This window comes from Mobula hypostoma, chromosome 20, assembly GCF_963921235.1.
Source record: "Mobula hypostoma chromosome 20, sMobHyp1.1, whole genome shotgun sequence".
NCBI classification, from domain to species: domain Eukaryota; kingdom Metazoa; phylum Chordata; class Chondrichthyes; order Myliobatiformes; family Myliobatidae; genus Mobula; species Mobula hypostoma.
Window position 1 is genome coordinate 7,164,806 of NC_086116.1, and position 26,973 is coordinate 7,191,778.

Here is a 26,973-nt window from a genome sequence, read left to right on the forward strand (position 1 = left end):
TTGGGGGCTTCAGGAAGGGAACACCCACCAGTCCTCATCGAAGGGTCAGCAGTGGAAAGGGTGAGCAACTTCGAGTTCCTGACTGTCAGCATCCCTGAAGATCTCTCCAGGGCCCAACATATTGATGCATCTACAGAAGTTATATCAGCAGATATATTTTTAGGAGTTTGAGGAGATTAGGTATCTCAATAAAGACGAGCAAATTTCTACAGTTCTTCTGTGGAGAGCATTCTGACTGGTTGCATCCCCACGTGGTATGGAGGGGCCCCTGCACTGAATGGGGGGAAAAGCAGTTGAGGGTTGTTGGCTCAGTCGTGGGCACTAGCCTCCCCACCGTTGAGGACCTATTCAAAAGGCAATGCCTCCAGAGGACAGTATGCATCGTGAAAGACTCACCGGCCAGAGCATCCCCTCTTCTCATTATCTCTTCAGGCTGTTATGGCAGTAATGTTTTACGAACAGCTCCTTCTCCTCCGCCATCAGATTTTTGAATGGTCCGTGAAGCCATGAGCCTCACTATTCTGACCTCTTTTTGTACTATTTTATAAATGTAATTTAGTTAGTTTTATGTATTGCACTGTACTGATGCTGCAGGACAACAAATTACGACATAAATGGCAATAAACCTGATTCTGATAAGTCTTAATTTCTTTGTTTTTAATTGTAGCTTAAATAGCATTGTATGATGGCGTGACATTTACTTGAAGGGCTTTAATATTTGATATCCCCTTGTCAGTGGTCATAGTATGTTAAGTGTATCAATGGTAGGGTTTTTGACGGTTTCATCAGAAGAATTGAGTAGGAGACTAGGGAGTCCTGGGAGGATGCTCTGACTCCTGATCAAGATATTGCAGAGTGAGGTTTTGGTAGTGGAACGTTGGTAGAGGCCTACTGTAGGTATCAGGCTATGGTGGAGAACACATGATGAAGGATCAGGTTTCAATATTCAAGGTAAATTTATTATGTTATTAGGAGACTTCACTTTAAAAGCATCATGAACAAGTCCTGGGAATCTCATCTATACTCAATGCATGTTCAATACTGAGTGCACGTTCATGGTCTTCTGCTGCTGTAGTCCATCCACTTGAAGGTTCAAACATGTGCATTCAGAGATGCTCTTCTGCAACCACTGTTACAATGCGCGGTTATTTGACTTACTGTCACCTCCCTGTCAGCTTGAACCAGTCTGGCCATTCTCTTCTGACCTCTCATTAACAAGGCATTTTCATCTAGGGAGCTGCCGCTCACTGGATGCTTTTTTTTGTTTATCGCACCATTCTTTGTAAACTCTAGAGACTGTTGTGTAGGAGATCAGCAATTTCTGAGGTACTCAAACCAGCCTTCCTGGCATCAACAGTCATTCCATGGTTAAAGTCATCTAGATCACATTTCTTCCCCATTCTGGCGTTTGCTCTGAACAACAACTGAACCTCTTGACCATCTCTAGTCTACATGTTTTTATGCAATGAGTTGCTGCCAAGTAATTGCCTGATATTTGCATTAACAAACAGGTGTACCTAATAAAGTGGCCACTCAATTAGGCTCAGGAGAACCCTCTTTCACTGCTTCCCCTCTCATCCCTCCTTCGGAAGACTGAACTCAGCTGTCTGTGGCTGCTGGTGAGAAGGGGTGATCCTGGGTTATGGGTGTGGATTTGGAAGGGCCAGAGAGGGCATTCTCTACTTTTGGCAGAACGCTGGTTCAGGAGAGCCAGCGTGAAGTTTGAGATAATGTGTTTATGCAGTTTCCAAGGTTTAGTAGCAAAGTTAGATCCTGAGCCAGTGATCCCACCCTTTACTATCAAGCTGCAAGCGCTGGGCAATGGATCTGTATGTGTCACTATTGGTTTCAGTGACTATAAAGCCTACAGAATAAAATGGGCCTGCTCACACTCTTTGCACTTCCAGAAAATACAGATACTTGAGGCCACACAGCATTACATTTTCATCAACTTTAATAGCTTCCTAGAGTCTGGATAAAATCCACCCTTTTAAATGATTCAATACCTTTCTTCAGTCACACCAACTTAATATTAATATTGGCATATTCCTGCGAAACACTTTAACATGAGGCATCAGCAAGAATAAAAAGCCTTTTGTACGAGAGTGTTTAATTTGACTGCTCACCTTTTAAAACCCAAAATAGTTTCTTTGTGAGATACACATCAGCCATGACCTCATCAAGAATCAGGACAGTTTTGCCGGGTTGAGTGGCCTTGTTCACAGCTGTCTCACACGGGTTTAGAGGACTCGGTAATATGAGCTGCTACAAACGTTTATTTTTAGCACTATCTGTAAGTGCGGCACACCCAAAGTTTTCAGGAGAATTCATTTCCTTTTGGGTGTGGTGTCCATGGGCTTCTCTTCCTTGGGTCTTCAGGGAAATGGGGTTTGTGACGACAAGCCAGCTCTTCCTGCAGATGATCTGCACTTACGTCAAATCTTAGCCAGTTGTCAACACTGCATATTTTTAGTCTTTTTAGCTTTGAGCTTTGATGGGTACAACCTGTGAAGTTTCATTGCTTTCCCTTCATTACTATGTTTTAATGGAAGAAATAGAATTGTCTTGAAGCAGCTGGTTAAACATGAAGCAGCTCTCCCCTTCACCCATCCCTACTCCCTTCTGCCCCCTGTATCACTTCCCCCTCCCCCCACATCACAGCTAACCCCCCATCCCCATCTTCCCCACCGCTCTCACCCCGGTATCACGAACACCCATCCCCTCCCCTTTCTCCCTCCCCCTCAATCTCTGCGCTCTTTCACCTCCCCCCCCACCACTCTCACCTCCCCCCCCCACCACTCTCACCTCCCCCCCCCACCACTCTCACCTCCCCCCCACCACTCTCACCTCCCCCCCCCACCACTCTCACCTCCCCCCCACCACTCTCACCTCCCCCCCCACCACTCTCACCTCCCCCCCCACCACTCTCACCTCCCCCCCACCACTCTCACCTCCCCCCCACCACTTTCACTTCCCCTCAGTGCATTTTTCACTTTCATTATTGAAATAGTTGAATACTCTGAATTGGTGATTCAACATTTTAGTTTTGAATGCAGATAATTCCGTCATCTGCTCTTTCCTCTTGAATTGATGATCTTGGAATAAATTAATGAAGGATTATGCTGCTACTCATGACACTCAATCATTTACATTGTCATATCGTAGGAGATTTGGGCCCACACCAATGTACAATAGAATTGCTCAGGCATGAGAGTAAATGTCGACTGGCAGGAAGCAAAATTATTGCATTGTAAGAAATGTCATTACGCCCTCATCTATGCATTTGTGACCTGAGGCAACCCAATGTGCTTTACAGATTCAGATACTTGAGGTTTAATCATTGTAAAGTAGAGAGCAATGTTTGGATAATAGACATTCAGTTTTACTCTCAGTGACATTTGTGGAAAGGGAAACATTGAAGTAAGAACTCTCTTACCTGTCTGTAAAGCGTTGACATTGGATCTTGGGTATTCTGCTGAGATTTGCTTTTGTTATTTAGTCAGCAATACAGCATGGAGCAGACCCTCAGTCCCTTCAAGCAGCACCGCCCCAACAACCCCGATTAACCCTAACCTCATCACCGGACAATTTACAATGACCTACTTGGTCCATCTTTGGACCGTGGGAGGAAACTGGAAGCACTTGGGGGGGGGGGAGCCCTCGCATTCCACGTGGAGGACATACAGACTCCTTACAGAGGACGCTGGGATTGAACTCCCTACCTTGATGCCTTGAGCTGTAATGGTGTCGCACTAACCGCTACACTACCGTGATGGTGCCCATTTGTTGTTCCTTCCAAAAGTGTGTATTTTCTCAGCGTTGCAAGTGAGTGTTAATCTGGAGATGGAGCTCAAGTCTCTAAAACCTATTGTCATTAGATACTGCCAAGGAGCCAGAGCTGATATATTCAATTTGGAAGCATTTTCTGAGCAGGCTTGCAGCTTGGATCAGTAGGAGGCATTTTGTGACTGTGATTCTGTTCAGAGTATGTAGAGTTTTGGTTGTCAATGGCAAACCAGGTTTGGGATATTGGGATCACTGCTAAAAGACAGACTTATTAGCCATTGCTCGTTACACAAGGTTCCATTATGGTTTTTGCTTTTTCTCCAAGAGGGACTCGGGAGTCAAATGTTAAACAAGAGATTCTGTAGGTTCTGGAAATCCAGAGCCACACACAAAATGTTAAAGGAACTCAACAGGTCAGGCGGCCATCAACTGAAAGGAATAAACGTTCGGCATTTTGGGCCAAGACTGTTTATCTGACTGACTAAAGGGACTCAACCTTTTATACCTCTCAATAGATGCTGCTTGACCTGCTGAGTTCCTCTAGCATTTTGTGTGTGTTATCTTGGAAGTCAAATATGTTCTTGTGGGCCTTGCATTACATGCAAGTGAGACAGGGTAAGGATTCTTGACTCCAAAGGATTACTCTGTACTTCTATTTGTTTGTGTTTGAAAACTTCTGGATTTAGTTACTGCATCAGCAGCTTATTCGGCTCCTAGAGAATTGCTTTTACTTCATCCACGTCAGTGCTTTGATGCTAATGGCTTGCCTTCTCCTTGCACAGGTCTGCCCTTGAGCAGAGAAGATGACCGAATACAAACTTGTGGTGGTCGGAGCTGGTGGCGTAGGCAAAAGTGCTCTCACAATCCAACTTATTCAGAACCACTTTGTGGATGAATATGATCCCACGATAGAAGTAAGTTTCCTTTTCTTTTACTTTGGGGATGTGCATATTTAAAAAGTGAACTTATAAGGTAGACATTTTTAAATTAATGAAGGGAGGAAAGTGTAGTAACTTTACAAGGTGGTTAAGCTATTAAAGTAGTGATAGAATATTACAGTACAGTACAGGCCTCTCGGCCCACATCATTGTGCCAACCTTTTATCTTACTTTGAGATCATTCTAACCCTTCCTTCTTAAGTTGCCCTCTATTTTTCTATCATCCATATTCCTTCGTAAGAGTTTCTTAAATGTCCCTCATGTATCTGCCTAGATGCCTGAATTAACCTGGGCGGTGGGGGATAATTAATTAATTAAACCTGAAATTAAAAGCTAGGATCAGTAAGGGTGACCATGAAACTACCCACCAGAATGCCGTCATTTGGAAACAAAAATTGGCCTGTGCTGGTCGGGTCTCTGTTACTACATGCTCACGGATGTAGTCATCTCTTAACTGGCCTTTGAAATAGCCACTGATGCATCAAACCCATTACTCACCATGAGAATACACTCATCACAGACCGCAGTGGTTGAAGGGGAGCAGGGGATGAGATGCCTTCAAATCATGAATTTCAGAAGTATAATTCTTTGAAAAGAGATGACAATATTTTTCCTGAAGGAAACCATTCGGTAGCTGGACCAAGTAGCTAGGAAAGGTGGTGGTTAATGAGATGTCTAGGCTGTCCCTCAATTCTGGAAGAAAGTTTGCATTTGGGTATGGCAACTTCTAGCCTCCTTGTCCAGTAGGCGTAGATAGGAGCCATAGGAATAGGAGAGGCTATTGATGTAAGTCAAGAATCTGATGAGGGATGTAAATGCCAGCATACCTGGCAAGTGCAAACTTCCATTGCTGGAGGGGAGACATAATTGAGATATTTAATGTAACTACTGAGTGATGGGGACGGGGTAAATATTTGAGACACTATATTTCAGTCTTGCCCTTAAACTTCATTATTCCTCCAAAAAGTTTCCAATTACTTTTTGAGTATGGCCTCAGTTGTAATGCAGAGAGAGGTGTCACCCAATTTCTGCACAGCACGATCTTATTAACTATAATGAGATAAGTGATCAGACCTTTCTAAAGTAATGTTGGGGTTGTGGTATGTTAAAAGAAATGTCTAGTGCAGGACGTTTAAAAGAGAACAGTGCTGTGGGATCATTGAATCTGTGGGCAGATGGAATCGTGATTTAAATCTACTATGAGAGACTGTGATTCCAACACTGGTTCTCCAATGAGGGAGGTGGGGGTGGGAGGGAACGAATGTGTTTCAGGAACCGTTCGTACCAGAACCTGGTGGTGTGAGACCTGGGACTCCTGTACCTCCTGCTTGGTGGTAGCAAGATGAGAGCATGGCCTGTATGGTGGGGGTCCTTCATGATGGATGCTGCTTTCTTGCAGATGTGCTGAAATTTGGAAAGTGCTTTGCCTGTGATGGACTGGAATGTATTTACTGCTCTCGGTAGATGTTTCCATTACTGGGCATTGGTATTTCCATTCCAGGCCATGATGCAACCATTGCGCATCTGTAGAAGTTTGTGAAAGTTTCAGATGACATGCCGAAACTACACAAACTTCTGAAAAAGTAGAGGTGCTGTTGCACCTTGTTTGTGATGGTACTTGTGTGCTGCTCCCAGAACTGATCCTCTCGCATGGTAACCAAGGAATTTAAAGTTATGGATCCTCTCCACCTCTGATCCCCTAATGAGGACTGGCTCATGGACCTCTGGCTTCTTCCTCGTGTAGTCAATAATCAACTCTTTGGGTTTGCTGACATTGAGTAAGAGGTTGCTGTGGCACAATTCAACCAGATTTTCAATCTCTAACCATTCGGGAACTTTGGCAGGTTTTGTGAGTGAATTCAGATGCAAGGATACTTCTTTCAGCTGCTTAAATAGTGTAAAACAATTTGTGAGACAGAGTATTTCATTGGCATTTTTGATTATGGATTACTTTAATTTCATTTTTATTAATACTTGTTGATTCTTGCGAGGGATGAAAAGGGTGAGCCTCTTGACGGCAGCAGGACAGCTGGTATTTGATCTTCATCTCTCACGTATACTTTCTGTGTGCTGAATGCTTGGCTGGGAATATCTCCACTGCTCCGAAGGGTGTAAATGTAAACATACTGGGTCCTACTGGACAAGGTTGCAGTTTGGCGGTTTGTTTCAGTCAGGGTGGTCTTGCTGCAACTGAGGCCCCCTGGTGAAGGAGCCTCATTACTGCAACGTCAGTGTGAAAATTACAGCATTGAACTCTGCTGCACAGTAGCCCACAATCTTGTGCTGACCATATGCCTCGATGGTCAATCTAAGCCTTCCCTCCTACATACCCATCCCTTTTACTATCATTCATATGCCAAATTACTCCAAGTACTTGAACCTAGTAGTCTGGATTCTCCAGTTAGAAGTGCTGATTGAACCTGACGGTTTTTGGGCAATTAAGACTCTGACCTCTGGATAATCCATTGCTATTCTTGGGACACCTGTATTCTGCCCTTTCACTCCTTGCATTGTTCCCTCCTATGTTTCCCAGTACAGAGGAAGCTTGGTTAAACCTGCACGTCGCCGGAGCTGGCAAGTGCCTGCTGGTCAGTTATGTTGGATAACTTGATATTAGCTCAGGCATATGCTCACCACCTCCAGCAGTGCTTTGATGTTCCCTCTGAAGTATTAGTTACTGGAGCAGTGCCAGCTCTTAAACAGTATCTCAGGCTTAAGGGTGATCTAAGTAAGTTATACAGCATGGAAACAGGCATCTAGTTTATGCCAACTAAGATGGCTTTCTAAACTAATCCCATTTACCTGTGTTTGGCCCATATCCCTCTGAACCTTTCCTATTCATGTACCTGTCGAAGGACCTTTTAAATATTAAAAATATTAATCCTTTCCTATTTGTGTAGCTGTCAAAGTACCTTTTAAATGTTAACGCACCTTAAATATTTAAGGGTACAATAATAATTAAGACCATAATATTAATAATAATTTAAAAATTCATATTTAAAGGCACTTTAATATTTTAAATATTAATATACCTGCCAAAGTACCTTTTAAATGTTATTGTGAGAGCCTCAACCACCTGCTTGGGAAGCTGATACCACATACTGAGCACTCTCTGAGTAGAAGAAGTTGCCCCTCAGGTTCCTATTACATCTCTCCCCCCCCACCTTAAACCTTTGTCCTCTAGTTCTTGATTCCAGTCCTGGGAAACAGACTGTGTGCATGCAACCTATTTATGCCCCTCAGTTTTACACAAGGCTAATATCATCCCTTATTCTCCTACGCTGCAGAAGAGCGCAGTTCCAACCTGCTCAGCCTTTCTCCATAATTCAGCTCCTTGTACCCTCGCAAAATCTCATTTATCACCTCTGCATTCTTTCCAGCTTAATTTCCTATAGGAAGGTGGCCAAAACGGAACACAATATTCCAAATGTGGCCTCACCAACGTCTTGTACGACTGCGACATAACATTCCAACCCCTGTACTCAGTGCCCTGACTGAAGGCGAGCATACCTTCATGACCCTGTCTATCAGAGAACCATGTGCTTGTAATCCTAGGTCACTCTGTCCTCCAACACTCCCCAAGGCCCTTTCAAGGAGCAAATTTATTCACCATATACATTTACACGTATTAGGAATTTGCTGTGATGTGTTGGCACAACATGCAACAGAAACAACATTTGACAATTAGAAAGAATAAAGAGCTATATAAAATGTAAAGTTAGAGGTTCAAGTACGGATATGGAGTAAAATGTGCGTAAATACCTGCATGTACTTGCAATGTAAATAGCATTTTATATATAGTGGCTTACAGCGCAGAGGGGAAGAGGTAGGACTAACTAGAATGGTTGATCAGATTAACTGCCTGGGGGATGAAACTTTTAAGATGGTGTGAAGTTTTTGGTTTTAATAGCCCTATAGCATTTTCCAGAGGGTTCCTGATTTACCTTCTCAAAAATGCAATACCTCTCACTTACCCAAAATAAACTCCATTTGCTGTTCCTTGGCCCACTTTCCAACTGTTTTGGTTTGTGTTCACTTGAGCATTTTCTATGTTCTGCAGTTAATAAGGGACTGATAGACTCCATCCCCCCCCTCCCCAACAGATGTAGGAGGGGGTGGCCCACAGGGTGAATGGGTATCTAGTTTGAGAGAAATACCTTCCTTCTGCCACTTACCCAGGACCTGTGTCCAGATACATGGCCTTGATTCTCAGTGCTATCTCAACTGGTTGTTCAATTTGAGTAGTTAGGAGTCCAGGGATGTTGCACTTCAAGGAGGCTTTGAGCATGATCTTTATTCTGCCTACCTGTTCTCCCCTGAGGGAGTGCAGAAAGGAGTGTCTGTTGCATGAGCAAGTGGGGAAACGAGCTGCAGAAACAGAAAATCTGAAATAAAACGGAACCTACTGGAAACCTCAGCAGGTCAGGCAGCACCCGTGGAAAGACAAAGTGAATTGACGTTTCAGGTTGAAGACCCTTTAGAACCACAAAGCTTTTCCAAGTTTACCTGCCCCTCCAATAAATTACGAGGATTTTGTGGAGATAGTATAGTTTATTTCTAGTATCTTGAGATGCCTGCTGTAGGTAGAAGAGTCTCAGAAGTATGAGAGGGAGCAGGGTTCACTGCTGCCTACTAGACTGAGTTTTGTGCTGGGTCTGAGAGCCAGTCACACAGCACAGAAATGGGCTTTTCAGCCCAATGAGTGCATCTTCAAGACACTGCGTCGATGCTGGGAAGGGTAGTACCCACGATGGAGCACTATCCAGGGATTCCCATGCATGTACCTTGAAGTCTTAATGTACCTGCTTCAACTATCACGTCTGGCAGCTGAAAACTATCCAAGTGAAAAAGTTCCTATTAAATCAGCCCCCTCTCACCTTAAACCAGTGTCCTCTAGTTCATCCTTTCCCCAACTCTGGGGGAAAAAGACTGTGCTCATTGAACCTATCTCTACCCCACATGATTTCATACACTTCAAGGAATAAAGTCCCAATCTGCTCAACCTCTGTCCATGCCTCAGTCCCTAATGTCCTGACAATATTCTCACAAATATCTTATGCATTTTTATAGCTTCATAGCAGGGTGACCAAAACTGAACACAATGATTCAAACGCAGCCTCTAAAGAATGCTTTAGATTGGGTAGTTTACATTGCTGAGATATGCTTGAGTGAAGGCCCGTTTACCTTGTTTAATCTTACACGTGATATTTATTAATTCTCTGGACCTTTCAGCATCCTGTCTTTGAACAGCTACTTCCCTACAACCATCTGTTCTGAACTGACCTGCACTGTCTTACCGCAGAAATGGACCATCTCTTGCACTACTGCGGACTTGTCAGATTTTTATGCACTGATTTGTGTTATATAGTTTTTTTTCTTCGATGCCTCATTTAACTTGCATATAATTTGTGTGTATTTTCTGAATCTATGTTCCTGTGATGCTGCTACGAGCAGGTTTTTCATTGTAGCTGAACCCATTCTCTCTGTTTTGTGGTGGTTAAGCTGCAAGTAATTACTTGCTGACAATTGGTGCACGTTTAACGTATCTCTGGTTGCTTATCCTAGAGGGTCTCTCGGGTATCAGGGGTGACTCCACCCGAACACTCCAGTGTGTGAAGTCCTGGGAGTAAAGTGTAATGGGGGTACTTGTGTGATTTATAGTTCAGCCTGTTTGGACAATACCTGAGAGACCCACTAGCATAAGGAACCAGAGATGTTGAAAATGTACCATGGAAAGTTGCACACATAAAAGTTGCTGGTGAACGCAGCAGGCCAGGCAGCATCTATAGGAAGAGGTACACTCGACGTTTAGGGCCAAGACCCTTCATCAAGGCTTGGAAAGCTGCTTGGTTTAGTAAGTTGTGGGCATGCTTGGTGCCGGAAGCACCAATCCTCACTGATTTCGCTTGACACAAACCGCCATTTTCACTGTATGTTTCAATGTGCATGTGACAAATGCTAATCTTTAATCTTTGTTTTCCACTCGGCGATAAAATACACACTCTGTAACTGGTTACAATGTGTAGAACCTTCATTTGTTTATTTGGGACTATCCAAATCCTGGCTTACTTTCTGCAAGATCTGGGACACCATTCTTTGTTGATCGTACTTTGTGTTCTGTAAATTTCACTGCCCTCTGCTTGAGGCTGTGACCCAACTTCTGCATCAGTAAAGCCACCTACTTCCACCTCTTCGTCACTTGTGCCCTCCCTGTTATAGCTGAGCTGCTAAGAATGGCTTTTGGAGATTGAAGTCAAAACTGGAAACACTAAGCTGTTTGGGAAAATTCTGTGGAAGGAGAAACGGTCAACAATTCTGATAACATTTCTAAGGAAAAATCAAACTCTGCTTCTCTCTCCTTCGATGCTGCCTGACCTGAAGATTTCTGGTGCTTTGTTTGTATTTCAGTTTTTAAATTTTAATGCTGTCAGTAGATTTTTAATGGACCAAATACAATGCGTAGAAAAAAATCTCTGAAAACAAAATGAATTGCTTTGGGGCAGGGGTTGTTTGTCGATCTAGGAATTCTGTCCAAGATGTGGATCCATAGGTGGTTAGACATAAGAGGAAACCAAGGAGTAAACGTTGGCAAGTGGTACTGAGGTAAAAGAGCTAAAAAGGTAATAGTGGAACAAGCACAAAGAGCTGAATAGCTGCCTATTGCACCTATGTGGCACTCTACATTCTTCAAAGTGTCACTTGGATCAAGGATTACCTTTATTTGCTATATGTATTTACATATACAGTGGATAAGAGACGGCCCTGTTTCTCCCCTCTCTCTGTGAAACGGGGACACCTCTTTTTCCCTTGTGTCGAACACCTGGTGAACGAGTAGTCTGTGTCTTTACTGATGCTTGGCTGCACGCTTGAGTGGCTCGGTGGGGGGAGCCGATGCTTTTTTTTTTGCTGGTGAGGGAGGTAGGTCGTTGCCTTTCTGCTGCTTGTGGTGGGAGGGGGAGCTTTGGGGTTCTAAAATTTAACTGTCATTCATTCTTTGGGGCACTCCTCTGTTTTCGAAGAAAACGAATTTCAGGATGTACATTGTATACATTTCTCTGACATTAAATGTACCTATTGATTCTGGTTAATTGAGCTATTGGTTAATCAGGACAGCTGCTTCTCTGGAACAGTTCTTAAAGACATGAATCAATAATATAGCCAGAATTCCCTTTTCTTTTTGGGACACTATGCCATTTAATTGGGGCAGGAGATGGTCTGTCATGTGCAGGTATGGCTGCTAAACACCACACTGTGCTCAGAGTGAACAGTTCATCAGTTGCGTGTGCTTGGTTTATGTTATCCAATTGGGTTGACAGGCGCCAATTCAAAAAGCAGTGATTTTTGATAATTTTGTTATTTTTATTTTGACTTCAAAAACATTTTTGAGACCCTTGCCAAAATACCACAAAAAGATTTGACACTAGCTGAAAAAAATTACCCTACTGAACCAGATTAACAGCCAACCGCCTAACACCTCTCATCATCAGCTGGCAGAGTGCCGAAATCTACATTGCACACTTGATACATCTGCAAGATAAACTGTGAAAAGAACGGGCATTCCGAGAGGGACAACAGGGAACATTCCAAATCAAAAGCGTGAAGGAAAGGATCCAGGTGTAGAAGAGGCCCTTGATCGATAGTTTTCCCTTGTAACTGGCCAGGGTGTGCGTTTTAGTGGACCAGTGTTTAAAAATTAAGTCAGAGGAGCTAGCTACGAAGCTGGGTCACAAAGATTTTAAAGTAACAGGTGGTTGGTTGTCACAATGGAAATGTCGGCACCACATTAAATTCAAGAAAGCAAAAAGTGAGAAAGGTGCTGATGTGTTAGTGCAGAAACATGGAAATCTACAAACCTCCCTGACTTGCTTCAAAATTTTTGTGTAGATGATATCTACAATTATGATGAAGCAGTCCTTTTTTTTTTATCATGCCATGTCGGACGGCTTCCTTTCCTACAAAGAAGCAACACTGTCGGGTTCAAAGAAAGCAATGGATCGCATAACTCCTGTGCAAATATGTCAAGAACTGATAAAAAGAAATTGTTGGTTATTGGGGAAAAGTGTTAAACCTTAAGGTAGGTTACCAATTGAGTACTGTGCTAATAAGAATGCGTGGATGATTTCCAAAATGTTTAAGAAATGGCTGATGAGTTGGGATATGGAGAAACAGTGGATGTCAAGCAAAATTTTTCTGCTTATTGACAATTGTGCAGCACATCCTAATGTAGAATGTTTGAGAAACATCCTGCCAGAATTCATGCCTACCAGTACAATATCCTTGGTGCAGCCGATGGATATGGGAGTCATAAAAAATTTAAAGATATTGCTAAAAGTTGGTGAACTGCATTCTCAAAGGAATTGAAGAAAATCTGACATGATTTTCAACAGCCAAGGAAGTGAGTGCAAGGTTAACCCATTACAGGCAGTATAGTTTGTCAGAGTTGGCGAGAAATAACCAGCAAGGCAACTCAAAACTGTTTTGCTCACTGGTTTCAAGCATTCAGGCTTGGAAATGTCAGAAACAGCTGGGAGTGAAAATGGAACTATTTCACTACTTGAGCAAGTTAGGAACCACACAGAAAGAAGGTATCGGCAATCATTTTGAGTGTTACAATGAAAATGACGACACGGGAGATGCAATCATCAAAAGCCTTGTATCAAAACACAGATATGAAGGTGAAGAAAGTTGTGAGGATGACGCAGCTGAACCTGAGCAGGATGCCAGGAAATTTATTATTGGATTGCGACATTACTTCATGCGGGAAGGTAATGAAGTCAGTCTGTTATCAAAAGAACACACCAGCATATACTCAAAATTACTCCATCAGTAACCATTACAAGCTAATACAGTTTTATAGTACTGTAGTAATATTGGTAGCGTTCCAATTTATTCCGTGTTTTATTTAAATACATAATTTGTTACTCAGTTAAACTTGTCTTTCTTAAATCGGTTTAACCATTTCCTTGAAATTTCAGATCATTGGGGCAGCTGCTTAATTGGGCCAAAGGCTACTGGTACCAATATGTCCGAATTAATCAGAAGCCACTGTGTTAGGAGGTTGCTGTGGTGTGTTGGCACAGCATGCAATAAAAACAAAACATTCAGCAATTACAAAGAATATATAAAAATAAAGTTAGAGGTTAAAGTAAGGATGTGGAATAAAGTATGCCTAAATATATAAATGCCAGCATGTATTTACACTGTAAAGAGCAGTATAAAAAGTGCTTTAAAGTGTTAGCAGTGCAGTAACTCGGGTAATAAATAGAGGGAAGTGGGGGTGGGGCAGGGGAGGTGACGAACTAGAATGATTGAAATTTCTAAGATGGCGTAAATGTTTTGTTTTATTAGCCCTATAGTGTTTTATAGAAGAGAGCTTTTGGGAAATGCAGTTTGCATGGTGGGTAATGTCTGCAGTGATGGTAGACTGCAACCGATGACCTTTTCTGCTGACCTGTCTCTATCAGCAGTCTCAGAGCTGACATAAATGCCTGGTCTACTCGGTCAAATCTTGCAATGTACTTTGAACACAACTTTAATTATAGAGGGAATTCAGACAGTTGAGCTGAGCCCACACTCCCTATACTGGCTATATCTTGCTCTTGATGTGCATTGACAGTTCCGTGTCTCTGTAGCAGTTGTTTTGTGTGCCTCTTTGGAAGGATGGATGGAGCTGTGGCTCTTTTCGTCACAGTGGGCAGGCAATGAGACAAGTTTGAATCTGTGCAACAGCAACTGCTGCTTTTAATTAACTCATTTTCATGTAGCTACTGCACTGTTTTATGTAATCTTGCTGTTTCCTGAATTATTTTGTTGTACCTCGTTACGTATGCACAGAGCAAACATGACAGTAGAGTAATAGGATTAAATGTTTTTACTGAGTCATGTTAGTCATGGTTTACGCTGGGCAACTTGCAGTGCAGGAGCTATAAACCAGACCTGCCGGAATGGAAAGGACATGTGCACTCCCAAGCCCATGGAAAAAGAGAAAGCCTGCCATGTGATCAGTCGGCCACATGCACACTTACCTTGTTCTTGCATTTGACCTGATACAGTTTGTATCTCAAATACAAAATAACATCCTAACCAACTTTAGATTGTTGTCTTATTTACATCTCCATAGTTAGTGGTGGGGTTGGAGTTTGTTGGCTTTCTGCCTTTGCTGCTATCCAGATGATATACTTCTGTATCATTAACCTAGTTAATCTAATTAATTAATTAATCTAACACTTGTTGCATCATGGACCCTTGGGTTCCTCTTATAGCAAAATGCAATTTAATGTTTTTAAGGAAATTGCACATAATGATCTAACCTTTCTTTCATTTGGTTTGTTCTTAGGATTCTTACAGGAAACAAGTTGTAATTGATGGAGAAACATGTCTTTTAGATATTCTCGACACAGCAGGTCAAGAGGAGTACAGTGCTATGAGAGATCAGTACATGAGGACAGGCGAGGGCTTCCTATGTGTGTTTGCAATAAATAACTCTAAATCATTTGAAGATATTCATCATTATAGGTGGGTTTTGAAATGGGACGTGATCTTCCACTTATAAAATGTTAGTCTTTTGAATTTGACACCAAAACTCATTTTAAAATGGGGAAAGTTTCCCAAGTGTCTTTTATTGACAGAGGTTGGTCATAAACTTCAAAAGGAACATTTATTGCACTCTGTGAAACAAGTGTAACTAATTAAAAGTTCTTTGAGAAAAGCTAGCATACACAATGTCCCAAATGGTCTCTTATGCTACTTGTGTTAGGTTATGTGTATCATTTCCGTACATGCCCTGGGATTTAAGTATTGTAAATGTTGGTATTGTATCATTAACACAAAAAAAACATTTTGGTTTGTTCAGGATTGGGTAGTTAGACCATAAAACATAGTAGCAGAATTAGGCCATTCGCTCATCAACTCCATTCTCCTGCCTTCTCCCTGTAAGCTTCGATATCCTTACTAATCAGGAACCTATCAATCTTCGCTTGTAAATATACTCAGTGCCTTGTCCTCCACAGCTATCTGAAGCAATAATTTCCAAATAATGACCACCCTCTGGCAAAGAAATTCCTCCTCATCTCTGTTCCAAAGGGACATCCTTGTATTCTGAGACCGTGCCCACTGGCCCTAGACTCCTCCCACTATAGGAAACATCCTCTTCACGTCCACTTTATCAGGGCCTTTTAATATTTGATAGGTTTCAATGAAATACCCCCTCCCACCCAACCCATTCTTCTCAGCTCTCCAGCTAGTACAGGGCCAGAGCCATCAAATGCACATCGTACATTAACCCTTTCATTCTTGAGATCATTCTTGTGAACCTCCTCTCAACCCTCTCCAATCCTTTCCAGATAAGGGGCCGAAAACTGCTCACAAGTCTCCAGGTTCAGTTTGACCAATGCGTTAAAGCCTCAGCATTACATTAATGTCACAACTGGCTTTGGGTAGAGCTCTAATGAGAATGACTCCCTGTATCTGTCTCTGACTGATCCAGGTATCTCAAGTTCAATGAATCAGTCATTTTCCATTTAGTTCCCATTGAAATGAAATAACCATTGCTAAATTTCAGACGCAGTTCAGTACTAAGTAGGCCTTTTCATTGTGAAACTGTAGTGCTGTACCTGTGGAAGCTTCACAGCTCTGCAGCATAAGGCAAGAGGAGGAGGTTTAAGTGGGAGAGTAGGACTAGATGCTGACTAAATACTGATTGGAAAATTGTATGCCTTCATCCCATATTAATGTTGCTGCTTTTCTTGCACTCTTACCACAATATTGAGTACTAACCTTAAAGCTAGTTGTATTTAAAGTGGTGAATTGTGCAGTAAAAGTTATATTTTATTTCCTTACAGAGAACAGATTAAAAGGGTCAAAGACTCTGATGATGTCCCAATGGTTCTAGTGGGAAATAAATGTGATTTACCTGCAAGAACCGTAGACACAAAACAAGCACAGGATCTAGCACGAAGCTATGGAATTCCATTCATTGAAACGTCAGCAAAAACGAGACAGGTGAGAGGTGTGGAGCAGAGGTCTCTGACCAGAGAAGTAATCTAACCCAAGTACTGCAGCTGACGCGATGTCCTATCCACATTGGTATTGTGAGCAACTTCAAAATTCCATGCCTTGATTAAAATAACTGATATGATGTGCCAAGCAGCAGTTTGGTCTCATGGAAAATTTCTCAACACCTTTTTTCCTTTTAGCCCCATCACAATGAAACATCAAGAACCAACCATTATCCTAAATATACTAAAACAAAAAAAAAACAAATTTGCTATAAAATAAAAAGTATAAATATGATTCAAAGTGGTCCTTTTAAAAGTCTGCCTTTTGGGTAATTGGTTCACATTTGCCCTGTTCATAAAATCCTCCCAAGTCACAGCAATCTGGCACCAGCTTACGTAAAATTTATAGGATATGAAAATTGCTTAGATCAGGTCCAATTACAATGTTACTTAATGTTACACTTTGAAGAGACTGAATTATTTTTGTTTGCACAAAATGCATCAGTTTTACTTTAGGCAGAAGTTACAAGCATGTTGCCTGGGTCAATGTGCTTTGTCTCAAATCATCCCAAACTCCAAATGAAATGCAGCCACTGACACGCCTTCTTCATAATTGCATCAATATATTGGGCCTGGGATGGATCTTCAAAGATGACACCCAGGAACTCGAAACTGCTCATCCTTTCCAGTGCTGACCCCTCAATAAGGACTGGTGTGTGTTCCCTCAACTTTCCCTTCCTGAAGTCCACAATCGATTCCATAGTCTTACTGAAGTTGAGTGCAAGATTGTTGCTCGGACTTCCAATCTTCAAAGATATTGCAGATTGGCTGCAGTACGGTGGGAATCGATCATTTTTCGGTCAACCTCTGCAATTTTTACCACTTCATGAACCTCTGTAGTTAGAAGTATGTTCTTTCTGTACTAATGATCAATAAGTTAAAATCCAATGATCACTGCATCCTGTACTCTTATGGTGATGGTGCTTAACTTTTTAAATCTCTGCATGACTAAAATTACAACTCCTTATACCGCTGAATGTGTGTATACCAATTGCAAATCAAAATTTTATTGAAAGGCCAATTAATTTTTCCAAAGATTGATTGAAACTTATGCAAAATCTAAAGCATTATGGTTGGCTCCTCTTGAACTTCTGTTTGTCTCTTATCTGAGTGATCATTGAAGGAGTTGTATTTTGCAATGCAGAGAGTGGAGGATGCATTTTATACACTGGTACGTGAGATTCGCCAGTATAGGTTGAGAAAACTCAACGTTGAAGAGAAGACGACCCGCTGTGTGCCCTTTAAGTGTGTTGTGATGTGACATGGTAAGTTGTATGTCTCAAATCGCAAGATCCAGTTTTTAAAGGGTCATCATAGAATGCTTGGCATAAATTCATCCCTTTTGATGATGTATTTATTTATCATTTTATTTCGAGATACAGCATGGGACACACCTTTCTGGGCCAATGAGCAACCCACCTATTTAACGCAGCACAATTTACAATGACCAATTGACCTACTACCCAGTATGCCTTTGGTCTGTGGGAGTAAACCCAAGCACTGGGGGAACCCCACACGGTCACGGGGAGAACATACAAACTCCTTACAGATGGCACTGGAATTAAACTCGGAACTCTGGAATGCTCAGAGCTGTAGCACTAACCACTGTGCTACCGTGGTGCCCCATGTGCTACAACACATCTTATTTGGAATCATAAAGCACAAAGGTGAACTAATTGCCATTTATTTTCCTCGAGGCTTTTAGCTTCGCTTCCTCTCCCCCATTCCCTTTTCATCTGTATGTATATGAAAAGGAGCCCTCAATGTCCATCCAGTTTGTTATTGAATCTGCTTTCACTGCCCTTTGGACAGGGTTCCAGATCACTTATTTGATGATAACACCATTTTTCTCACCACATTCAGTCAGCTTAAAGCTATGTCCATGGTAAACTGTTTTGTTAACTCAGCTTTTGATAATTTAAAGACCTGTTCAATCTCAGTTTCTCCTTCACTAAAGCATAACAATCCCAAGTTTTTCTGGTTCACCATGTAACTAAAGTGAAGCACAAAAATTACTTGTAGAATATGTTGAAAGATAAACTGGTCAGCTGATTGTGAAACTGTGTGCAACATGCTAAGTTAACTTCAGCACTCCAGATTTGAATATCCCACTAAAATGTGGGGCACAGTGGGAGAAAAATGGAATAGTTTAAAACGCTGAGCAGAGCCATGATTACAAAAAGAGATGTTCAACTTTGAAGTATGAAATGAGGAGAAAGGTGGAAGATGGGGAGGGAGGGGGTTGTAGGGTTATGTGTAGTTGCTGAAATGATTCACACAGAGAGTATAAATATTAGAATCAAGGGGCAATGCACAAGTGCTGGAGGAACTCAGCAGATCAGGCAGCATCAATGGAGAGGAATAATAGTCAACATTTCGGATATTGACTGTTTATTCCTCTCCACAGACACTTTGACCTGCTGAGTTCCTTCAGCACTTTTTTATTTTTTTGTGCATTGCTCTGGATTTCCAATATCTGCAGAATCTCTTGTGTTTATGACTAAAGTCAAAGGAACAGAGAGATCTTGTGAGACTACAAGGCCAGAAGAGATCAAAGAAGTAAGATGAGGTACAGGAATGGCACAATTGAGAGAGTTGAACTGATCCTGAAACTGTTTAACTGCACCTTCCGTCTGTAGCATTAGCTTCCATTTAGCTGCTGCCTTTGACACATTGGGCACATTGTGAGTGCTGCCAGGTATCCAGTGAGCAGGCCCTTATAAACAGTGGAAACATTTTTATTTGCATATATATGTACATTTACCTTTCCATGGAAATGGAAACCTTCCCCAAAGATAAATCCTGTTGCAAACTTCATGGCTCAATTAATGAAGTGGCAGTCCACCAGCACACGTGCAGTGTGAGCCCGTAAGACCATGACACAGGAGTAGAATTAGATCATTCAACTCCTTGAGACTACTCTGCCATTCCATCATGACTGATTTATTATCCATCTTAACCCCGTTCTCCCGCCTTCTTCCCATAACCTTTGATGCCCTTACTAATCAAGAACTATAAACCTTCGCTTTAAATATACCCAATGACTTGGCTTCCTCAGCCGTCCATGGCAATGAATTGCACAGATTCACCACTCTCTGGCTAAAGCAACTCTTCCTCGTTTCTGTTCTAAAGGAGCGTCCCTCTATTGTCAGGATGTGCCCTCTGGTTCTAGCCTCCCTCCACTATAGGGAACATCCTCTCCACATTCACTCTATCAATATTTGATAGGTTTCAATGACGTTCCCCCCAATCCTGTTGACCTTGTACACATTGAGTTCCACTAAATTTGGGCATTATTTATTAACCATATTTGGGTATTACTAAATTTCAAGTTGTCTAAAATGTATTAAGTGTAGTTAGTTTTGTCTAAGGAAATAAAAATGTTAACACAAAGTTGTTATACTTGGGAGCTGTGTTGAAGATCTTTCTTTCCCTGTGTCCTATGGGTATGAAACCTCAGGGCTGGTGAACAGCCCTATCTAAAAAGTCAATATTTTTCCATTCTGGAGTTGATAATCAAGCCCCTGGAATCTTTTTTGGCAATTAATCTAATCATTTTTTTTAAATTTCTCCCCTGCCTTTCTTATTAAATGAGTATGAAACAAGCCCTTCAGCTTGCCAAGTCTTTATTATTCCCCACATTCCCATCAAGTTCAAAGTAAATTTATTATTGAAGTGCATATACGTCACCATATACTGCTCTAAGATTGATTTTCTTCTGGATATACTCAGTAAATACAAAGAAACACAATAAAATCAATGAATGGCTGCACACCACAAAGACGGACAAACAACAAATTGTGCAAATACAAAGAAAAGAAAAGCAAACAAAATAATAAATAAGCAATAAATATTGAGACCACGAGTCGCAGAATCCTTGAAAATGAGTCCATAGGTTGTGGAATCAGTTCAATGTTGACATGAGTGACGTTATCGCCTCTGGTTCAAGAGCCTGATGTTTGAGGGGTAATAATTGTTCCAGAGCCTGGTGGTGTGGGACCTGACCTGTATCTCCTTCCTGATGGCAGCAATGAGAAGAGAGAATGGCCTGGGTGGTGGGTGTCCTTGTGATGGTTGTTGCTTCCTGCAACAGCTTTCCTTGTAGATGTGATCAGTTGTGAGAAGGGCTTTACCTGTGATGAATTGGGCTGTATCCACTATTCCTTTGTGGCCCTTTTCCATTCAAGGGTATTAGTGTTTCCATAACAGGGTATCTAGTCAGTATGCTCTCCACCACACACCTGTAGAAACTTGTCAAAGTTTTAGATGACATGCTGAATCTTCAAAAACTTCTAATTAAAAAAAAAATTTTAAAAAAAAAGCAGAGGCACTGCCATGCCTTCTTTGTAATGGCACTTGCCTGCTGGGACCCAGGACAGATCCTCTGAAATTATAATGTCGAGGAATTTGTTGACACTCTCCACCTTTTAACCCCTGATGAGGACTGACTGATGAACTTCCATTTTCCTCCTCCTGTATTCAATAATCAGCTCTTTGCTTTTGCTGACATTGAGTGAGAAGTTGTTGTGGCAGCACTCAGCCAGATTTTCAATCTCCCTCCTATATGCCACCACCTTTGATTTGGCCAATGGCAGTGTAAATATTGCATTGGAGCTGTACTTAGCCACATAGTCATAAGTACCTAGCAAGTACAGCAGGGGGCTAAGCACACAGCTCCCTGTGGTGCACCCGTGCTGACAGTGATTGTGGAGGAGATGTTGCCAATCCAAAAAGACTGGAGTCTCCAAGTGAGGAAATCGCGGATCCATTTGCACAGTCGGTGCTGAGGCCTAGATCTTGGAGCTTATTGATTAGTTTTGAGGGGATTATAGCGTTGAATGCAGAACTGTAGTCGATGAAGAGAATCCAGATGTATACATCTTCACTGTCCAGGCATTCCAGAGTTGAGTGAAAAACCAATGAAATTGCATCTTATTGTGACAAGTTGCTCTTCAAGTTGGAGTAAATTTGTTTTGTCACCAACTTCTCAAAGCACTTCATCACATCACAGTGAGTGCTACTAGCCAATAGTCATTGAGACAGGTTACACATTCTGGTATACTTGAAGCCCTTGGGTACCCAGACTGCTGAAGAGAGAGAGTAAGGGTATCGGTAAACACTCAACCAGGCACCCCATTCTGAACAGGATGCTTTCCATGGGTTTACCGTCCTGAAGGATGCTCTTAGGTCAGCCTCAGAGACTGAAATCACAGGGTCATCGGGGGCCGTGGGAGTTCATGAAGGTGCCTCCATGTTTTGTTGGTCAAATAGAGCATTAAAAGGCATCGAGCCCATCTGGTTGTCACATATATCGCTTGGTTTACTTTGTAGGAGGTTCAAGTCCTACCACAGCTGTCGAGCATCCTTCAGTGATTCACGTTTGGTCACCAAAAAGCTCCAGGTTGAACTCACTGGAAAAGAAAAAGATTTTTTTTTGTCCCCTCTAACTGCTAATGCTTTGAGTTCAGAAAACATAACACTTTTAAAGAAGTTTAAAAAAAAATACCTACATTTGTCAGTCCAGCCTTTGCAGGAAAAGAGAACTGCTGGCAGACTCCTGAATCAGAATCAGGTTTCTTATTACTGACATATTCTGTGAAGTTTGTTTTGTGGCAGCCGTACAGTGCCATACATTAAAAAATACGATAATTTACAATAAGAGAATAAAATATATATACAAGGTGTTAAAGGTTACTGTGAGAAGGTAGGAAAATGGGGTTGAGGGAGATGGTAAATCAGCCATGATGGAATGGTAGAGCAGTTTCGATCAACCAAATGGCCTAATTCTGCTCCTGCGTTATGAAGTCAGACTCCTGAACCAGATTTACTATCTCCGGCTCGTGCCCATGATGGATCTGGCCGAGTTTGCAATCCCATTTAATTAGGAAAGGCAAGCTGCCGTTTAAAAGAGATACCCAACTTCTAAGAGAGCAAATGATCTGATTTTGTGTTTAATTTACAGGGTGTTGACGATGCATTCTACACGCTAGTTCGTGAAATCCGGAAGCACAAAGAGAAAATGAGTAAAGATGGGAAAAAGAAGAAAAACAAAACCAAGAAGAAGTGTTTAATTATGTGAATAGGATTAACTGTGGAAGATGTTGGCTTAGCTGGAATAATAAAACCTGATTATTTTTTGTATTTTTTGTACATTGCACTAAATTATTAGGCTTTCTTTTTATCAGTACTTTTATCAAAAATTTGCTTAATGGAACTGATGGCTGTTAGATTGTGACGGAGAAAAATGTGTATGCTTTATTTCATTGAAGTGCCAGTATTCCTTGAGTGTCCACCATTATATTATTAAATTGGCTTAACTCTTGTCAGTCGAGAAACAAATTGATCTGCTCCCTGGGGCTCTTGTGCATGTAACTATGCTTTTTTTAAACATTTGTCTTTATTTATCATGCTGAAAATATGATATACTTCAGTGCCAACAGCTTGATGGGTTTTATCTCTTGTGTTTAGTTACCTGGAATATATTTTAACTACATTTTGTAAGGTTGTAAAGCTTGAGGTGCACATTTTTTACATTATACTTTTGTCAATGAGATCTCTCTGAATCCTTCTAAATGTGCTGACCTGGGCATGCTCATTAATGCTCCACAGAACTGACAAGTGGCCAGTTTTATAGAAGTTTTTAGAAGTTTGTCTGGTATTTGTCATAATGGGTTTGACAAAAAAATGTACTTTAAATCAAATAATAAATGATCCAATCTTGTTCTGACCTTTTAAACATTTGTTGTCAGTGTGTTTCCTGAACCTAATGTATTGGTTATTCAAGCTTGATGCCAACAATGCTTCATTGATAACTTTGTAAATAAACCAAAGCTGCTGTTCAAGTGCTTCCTGACAGTTAACACATCTCTGTTACTCCAAGACAAGAAAATCTGCAGATGCTGGAAATCCAAGCAACTCTCTCAAAATGCTGGAGGAAGTCAGGCCAGGCAGCAACTATGGAAAAGAGTAAATAGTTGACGTTTTGGGCCGAGACCCTTCATCAAGACTGGAAGATAAGATGAGAAGTTAGAGCAAGAAAGTAGGGGAGAGGAGGAAGAAGCATGAGGTAGTAGTTGGTGGGCAAAACTGGGAGAAGGGGCAGGATGAAGTGATGAGCTGGGAAGCTGGTAGGTGAAAGAGAAAAGGGGATAAATGGCTGGAAAACGGAGAAGCCTCCTGTTTATCAATGAGATCTGACACAGATTGGGAGACTGTTTTGCCAAGCACTTAGGCTCCATCCGCCAGAAAAAGCAGGATCTCCCGGTGGCCACCCATTTCAATTCTACTTCCTGTTCGGACATGTCAGTCCATGGCCTCCCCTACTGCGATGAGGCCACGCTAAGGATGGAGGAGCAACACCTTATATTCCGTCTGGGTAGCCTCTAACCTGATAGCTTGTACATCGATGTCTGGATCTTCCAGTAATTGCCCACCCTCTTTTGCCATTCCCATTCCTGTTTCCCACTCTCACTTTCTCCCCCCTTCCCTTTCTTCCATGGCCTGTCCCCTTCCATCAGATTCTCCCTTCTCCAGCCTTTATCTCTTGACTTCCCAGCTCTTCATTTCACCCCCTCCTCTCCTGGTTTCACCTTGTGCTTCTTTCTACCCTTCCCCCCCCCCCCCCACCTTCTTGCTGTAACTTCTCATCTTTTTTCCCAGTCCCGTTAAAGGGTCTCAGCTTGAAAAATCAACTCTTTACTCTTTTCCATAAATGCTGCCTGGCCTGTTGAGTTCCTCCAGCATTTTGTGTGTGTTGCTTCTGTTCCTTGAAGGATCAATATAAGATGCCATAGTCCTGCTCCGAGTGAAGCCCTGATTTTTCTCACCTTCCAATTCAAAGATCAAGAAACTAATTATTCAGCATAAGCTTAATGTTCAAAAGAGCCAAGGGAAGAGCTTGACAGAAAAAGAGGTTCTATCTCCAGCCTAATTTCCTCTCAAGGGCTGTCAGAGTATTCTATCATTGATAAGCTTCCCAAAGGAAACTTGTCAAATCAATGTTCACATCCAGTTCTGGAGTTCTAGAATATAAAGCAATGATGTAATGCTGAGGCTTTATAAAGCAGTGGTCAGACAATATTTGGAGTAAAGTGAGCAGTTTTATTTAAGATGGGATGTGCTGGCATTGAAGTGAGTCCAGAGGAGGTTCACAAGAAAGATTCAGGGAATGAAAGGATTAACTTATGAGGAGTGTTTGATGGCTCAGGGCTTGTACTCACTGGAGTTTAAAAGAATGAGGGTGGATCTCATTGAAACCTATCAAATATTAAAAGGCCTAGATAGAATGGGCATGGAGAGATATTTCCAATAGTGGGGGAGTCTAAGACCAGAGGGCAGAGCCTCAGAATAGAAGAGGAGGAATATTTTTAAAGAGTGTGGTAAATCTGGAATTCATTACCACAGACAGCTATGGAGGACACTCACTGGGTATACTTAAAGCAAAAGTTGATAAGTTCTTGGTTACTAAGTGTGTCAAAGGTTGCGGTGAGAAGGCAGGAGAAAGAGGTTGAGAGGGACAATAAATCAGCCTTGAATGGAATGGTGGAGCAGACTAGATGGACTGAAAGGAACAGAATTAGGTCAAGTCTTATGGTCTTAGATTTGTCATTGGTCTGGAGCACTAGAAGCAAGCATAATTAAACTCTCCAGCTAAATGCCTGTTGGGTATACAGATTTAATCTTTTCTTCTAAGATTTAGCCCAGAGGCTTCACCTTCTAAACCTGCTTGGATTAACCCAGCAGATAGAAACCAAACAGGTCTCCCCGAAATTGAAGTATTCAATTGGCGCATGAAATAAAACTGTTCTAAGCTTCCTTTCCAAGATAGCTGGGAAAAGTTTGAGTAGAAATGCTGAAAAATATGTGGGTGTGAGGAGGAGGAAAAGGAAAGTAAAAACAAAAGACAATTAACTGAAGAGTGTGTGGGGGGTGGGAACTGAAAGTGAGACAAAGAACAGAGAAACACACAAAATGCTGGAGGAACCCAGTAGGCCAGGCTGAGTTTCGGGCTAAGACTCTTCATCAAGCCATAAAGAACAGGAATGGTGTTGACACAGCTCGTTGGTCTTGTCTTTTTCTTCCACTGCCCTCTATAATGTCCCAGCTTCTCTTTTTCCATTCATATTACTGCAGTTGAAGATGTGTAGTTATATGATTGCTAGTTGGGCTGTTAGAGCTGCTCTTGTAACCTCAGTATTTATGTGACTGGTTAATGATAACTACAGGATATTGATGGTGGGGAATGTGGCAATGAGAATGCCATTGAGGGTCAAAGGTAATAGGTCAGACATTCCCTAGAACTACATGGCCCAATTATTATTTCCACAGCCTGAATGTTAAACACTAAAGATTGGCTTTATTCGTCACATGTACTTCGAAACATCTAAACATACAGTGGAACGCGTACTCTGGGGATGTGTTCACTCTCATATAGTAAAGCAAAGAGCAGATGTTGGAAATCTGAAATAAAACAAATTATGACAACACTTGGCAGGTTAGGCAGTATCTGTAGAGAGATATTGTCATTAAGTCAATGACCTTTAGAGTTGGGAAAAATTGGGAATCAACATGTTTTGATTGCAGAGAAGGAGGAAAGAGGTGGGTAACTGAACCAATGTCTGAGATAGTGTGGGAATAGATCTACACACCCTTGGGAGGTTGAAACAAACTATTTCCTGGTTCACTTGCAAGGACTTGGCCTGAGCTCTCCAAAGTGACGGTATCACCATTAATTCAATCTCTACAGACCAGGTGGTTGTAGGAAAAACGCTTAGTTGTAATAGATGCTGAATTTTTCAGGACCCTGGCTGACATTGCTATTGCAGTTCTGGATCTTAGGTGGTATTCCATGTCAATAGCATTCTTGTGTTCGACGACAGTTTGTGAGTTGGCCATGAAGCATGCATTTTGGCAGGTGATCATACTGCATGTACTCGAAACTCAAGTTTACAAATATCTGGTGTAACATATGTGGACTGTAGACTGACTTCACATTGATCTGTTGGTCATAGTGACTAAGAGAGCACAGTCATTCAGCATGGAAACATTCCTATCTAAACTAGTCCCATTGCTGCATTTAGCCCATATTCCTTTAAACCTTTCCTACATGTGTACCTATCCAAGACTCTTTTTAATGATGTAATTGTACCTGCCGCTACCACCTCTGGAAGCTCACTTCCATGTACTGATATCCA

General features: G+C 41.7%; 1 protein-coding gene across 2 annotated transcripts in view; it reads left to right on the plus strand.

The window, feature by feature from the left end:
- Window positions 1-23,527, plus strand: part of LOC134359309 (GTPase KRas) — a 54,736-nt gene extending 31,209 nt beyond the window's left edge. The window contains exons 3-7 of one of the 2 annotated variants that reach the window (XM_063072315.1): window positions 4,569-4,700; window positions 15,061-15,239; window positions 16,565-16,724; window positions 17,925-18,045; window positions 22,743-23,527. In XM_063072315.1, coding sequence (XP_062928385.1) covers window positions 4,590-4,700; window positions 15,061-15,239; window positions 16,565-16,724; window positions 17,925-18,041 — 567 coding nt within the window. In that variant the 5' untranslated portion in view covers window positions 4,569-4,589 and the 3' untranslated portion in view covers window positions 18,042-18,045; window positions 22,743-23,527. The remainder of the gene's footprint in view (window positions 1-4,568; window positions 4,701-15,060; window positions 15,240-16,564; window positions 16,725-17,924; window positions 18,046-22,742) is intronic. The other variant, XM_063072316.1, reaches the window with a different exon arrangement.
- The last annotated feature ends 3,446 nt before the right edge of the window (window positions 23,528-26,973 follow it).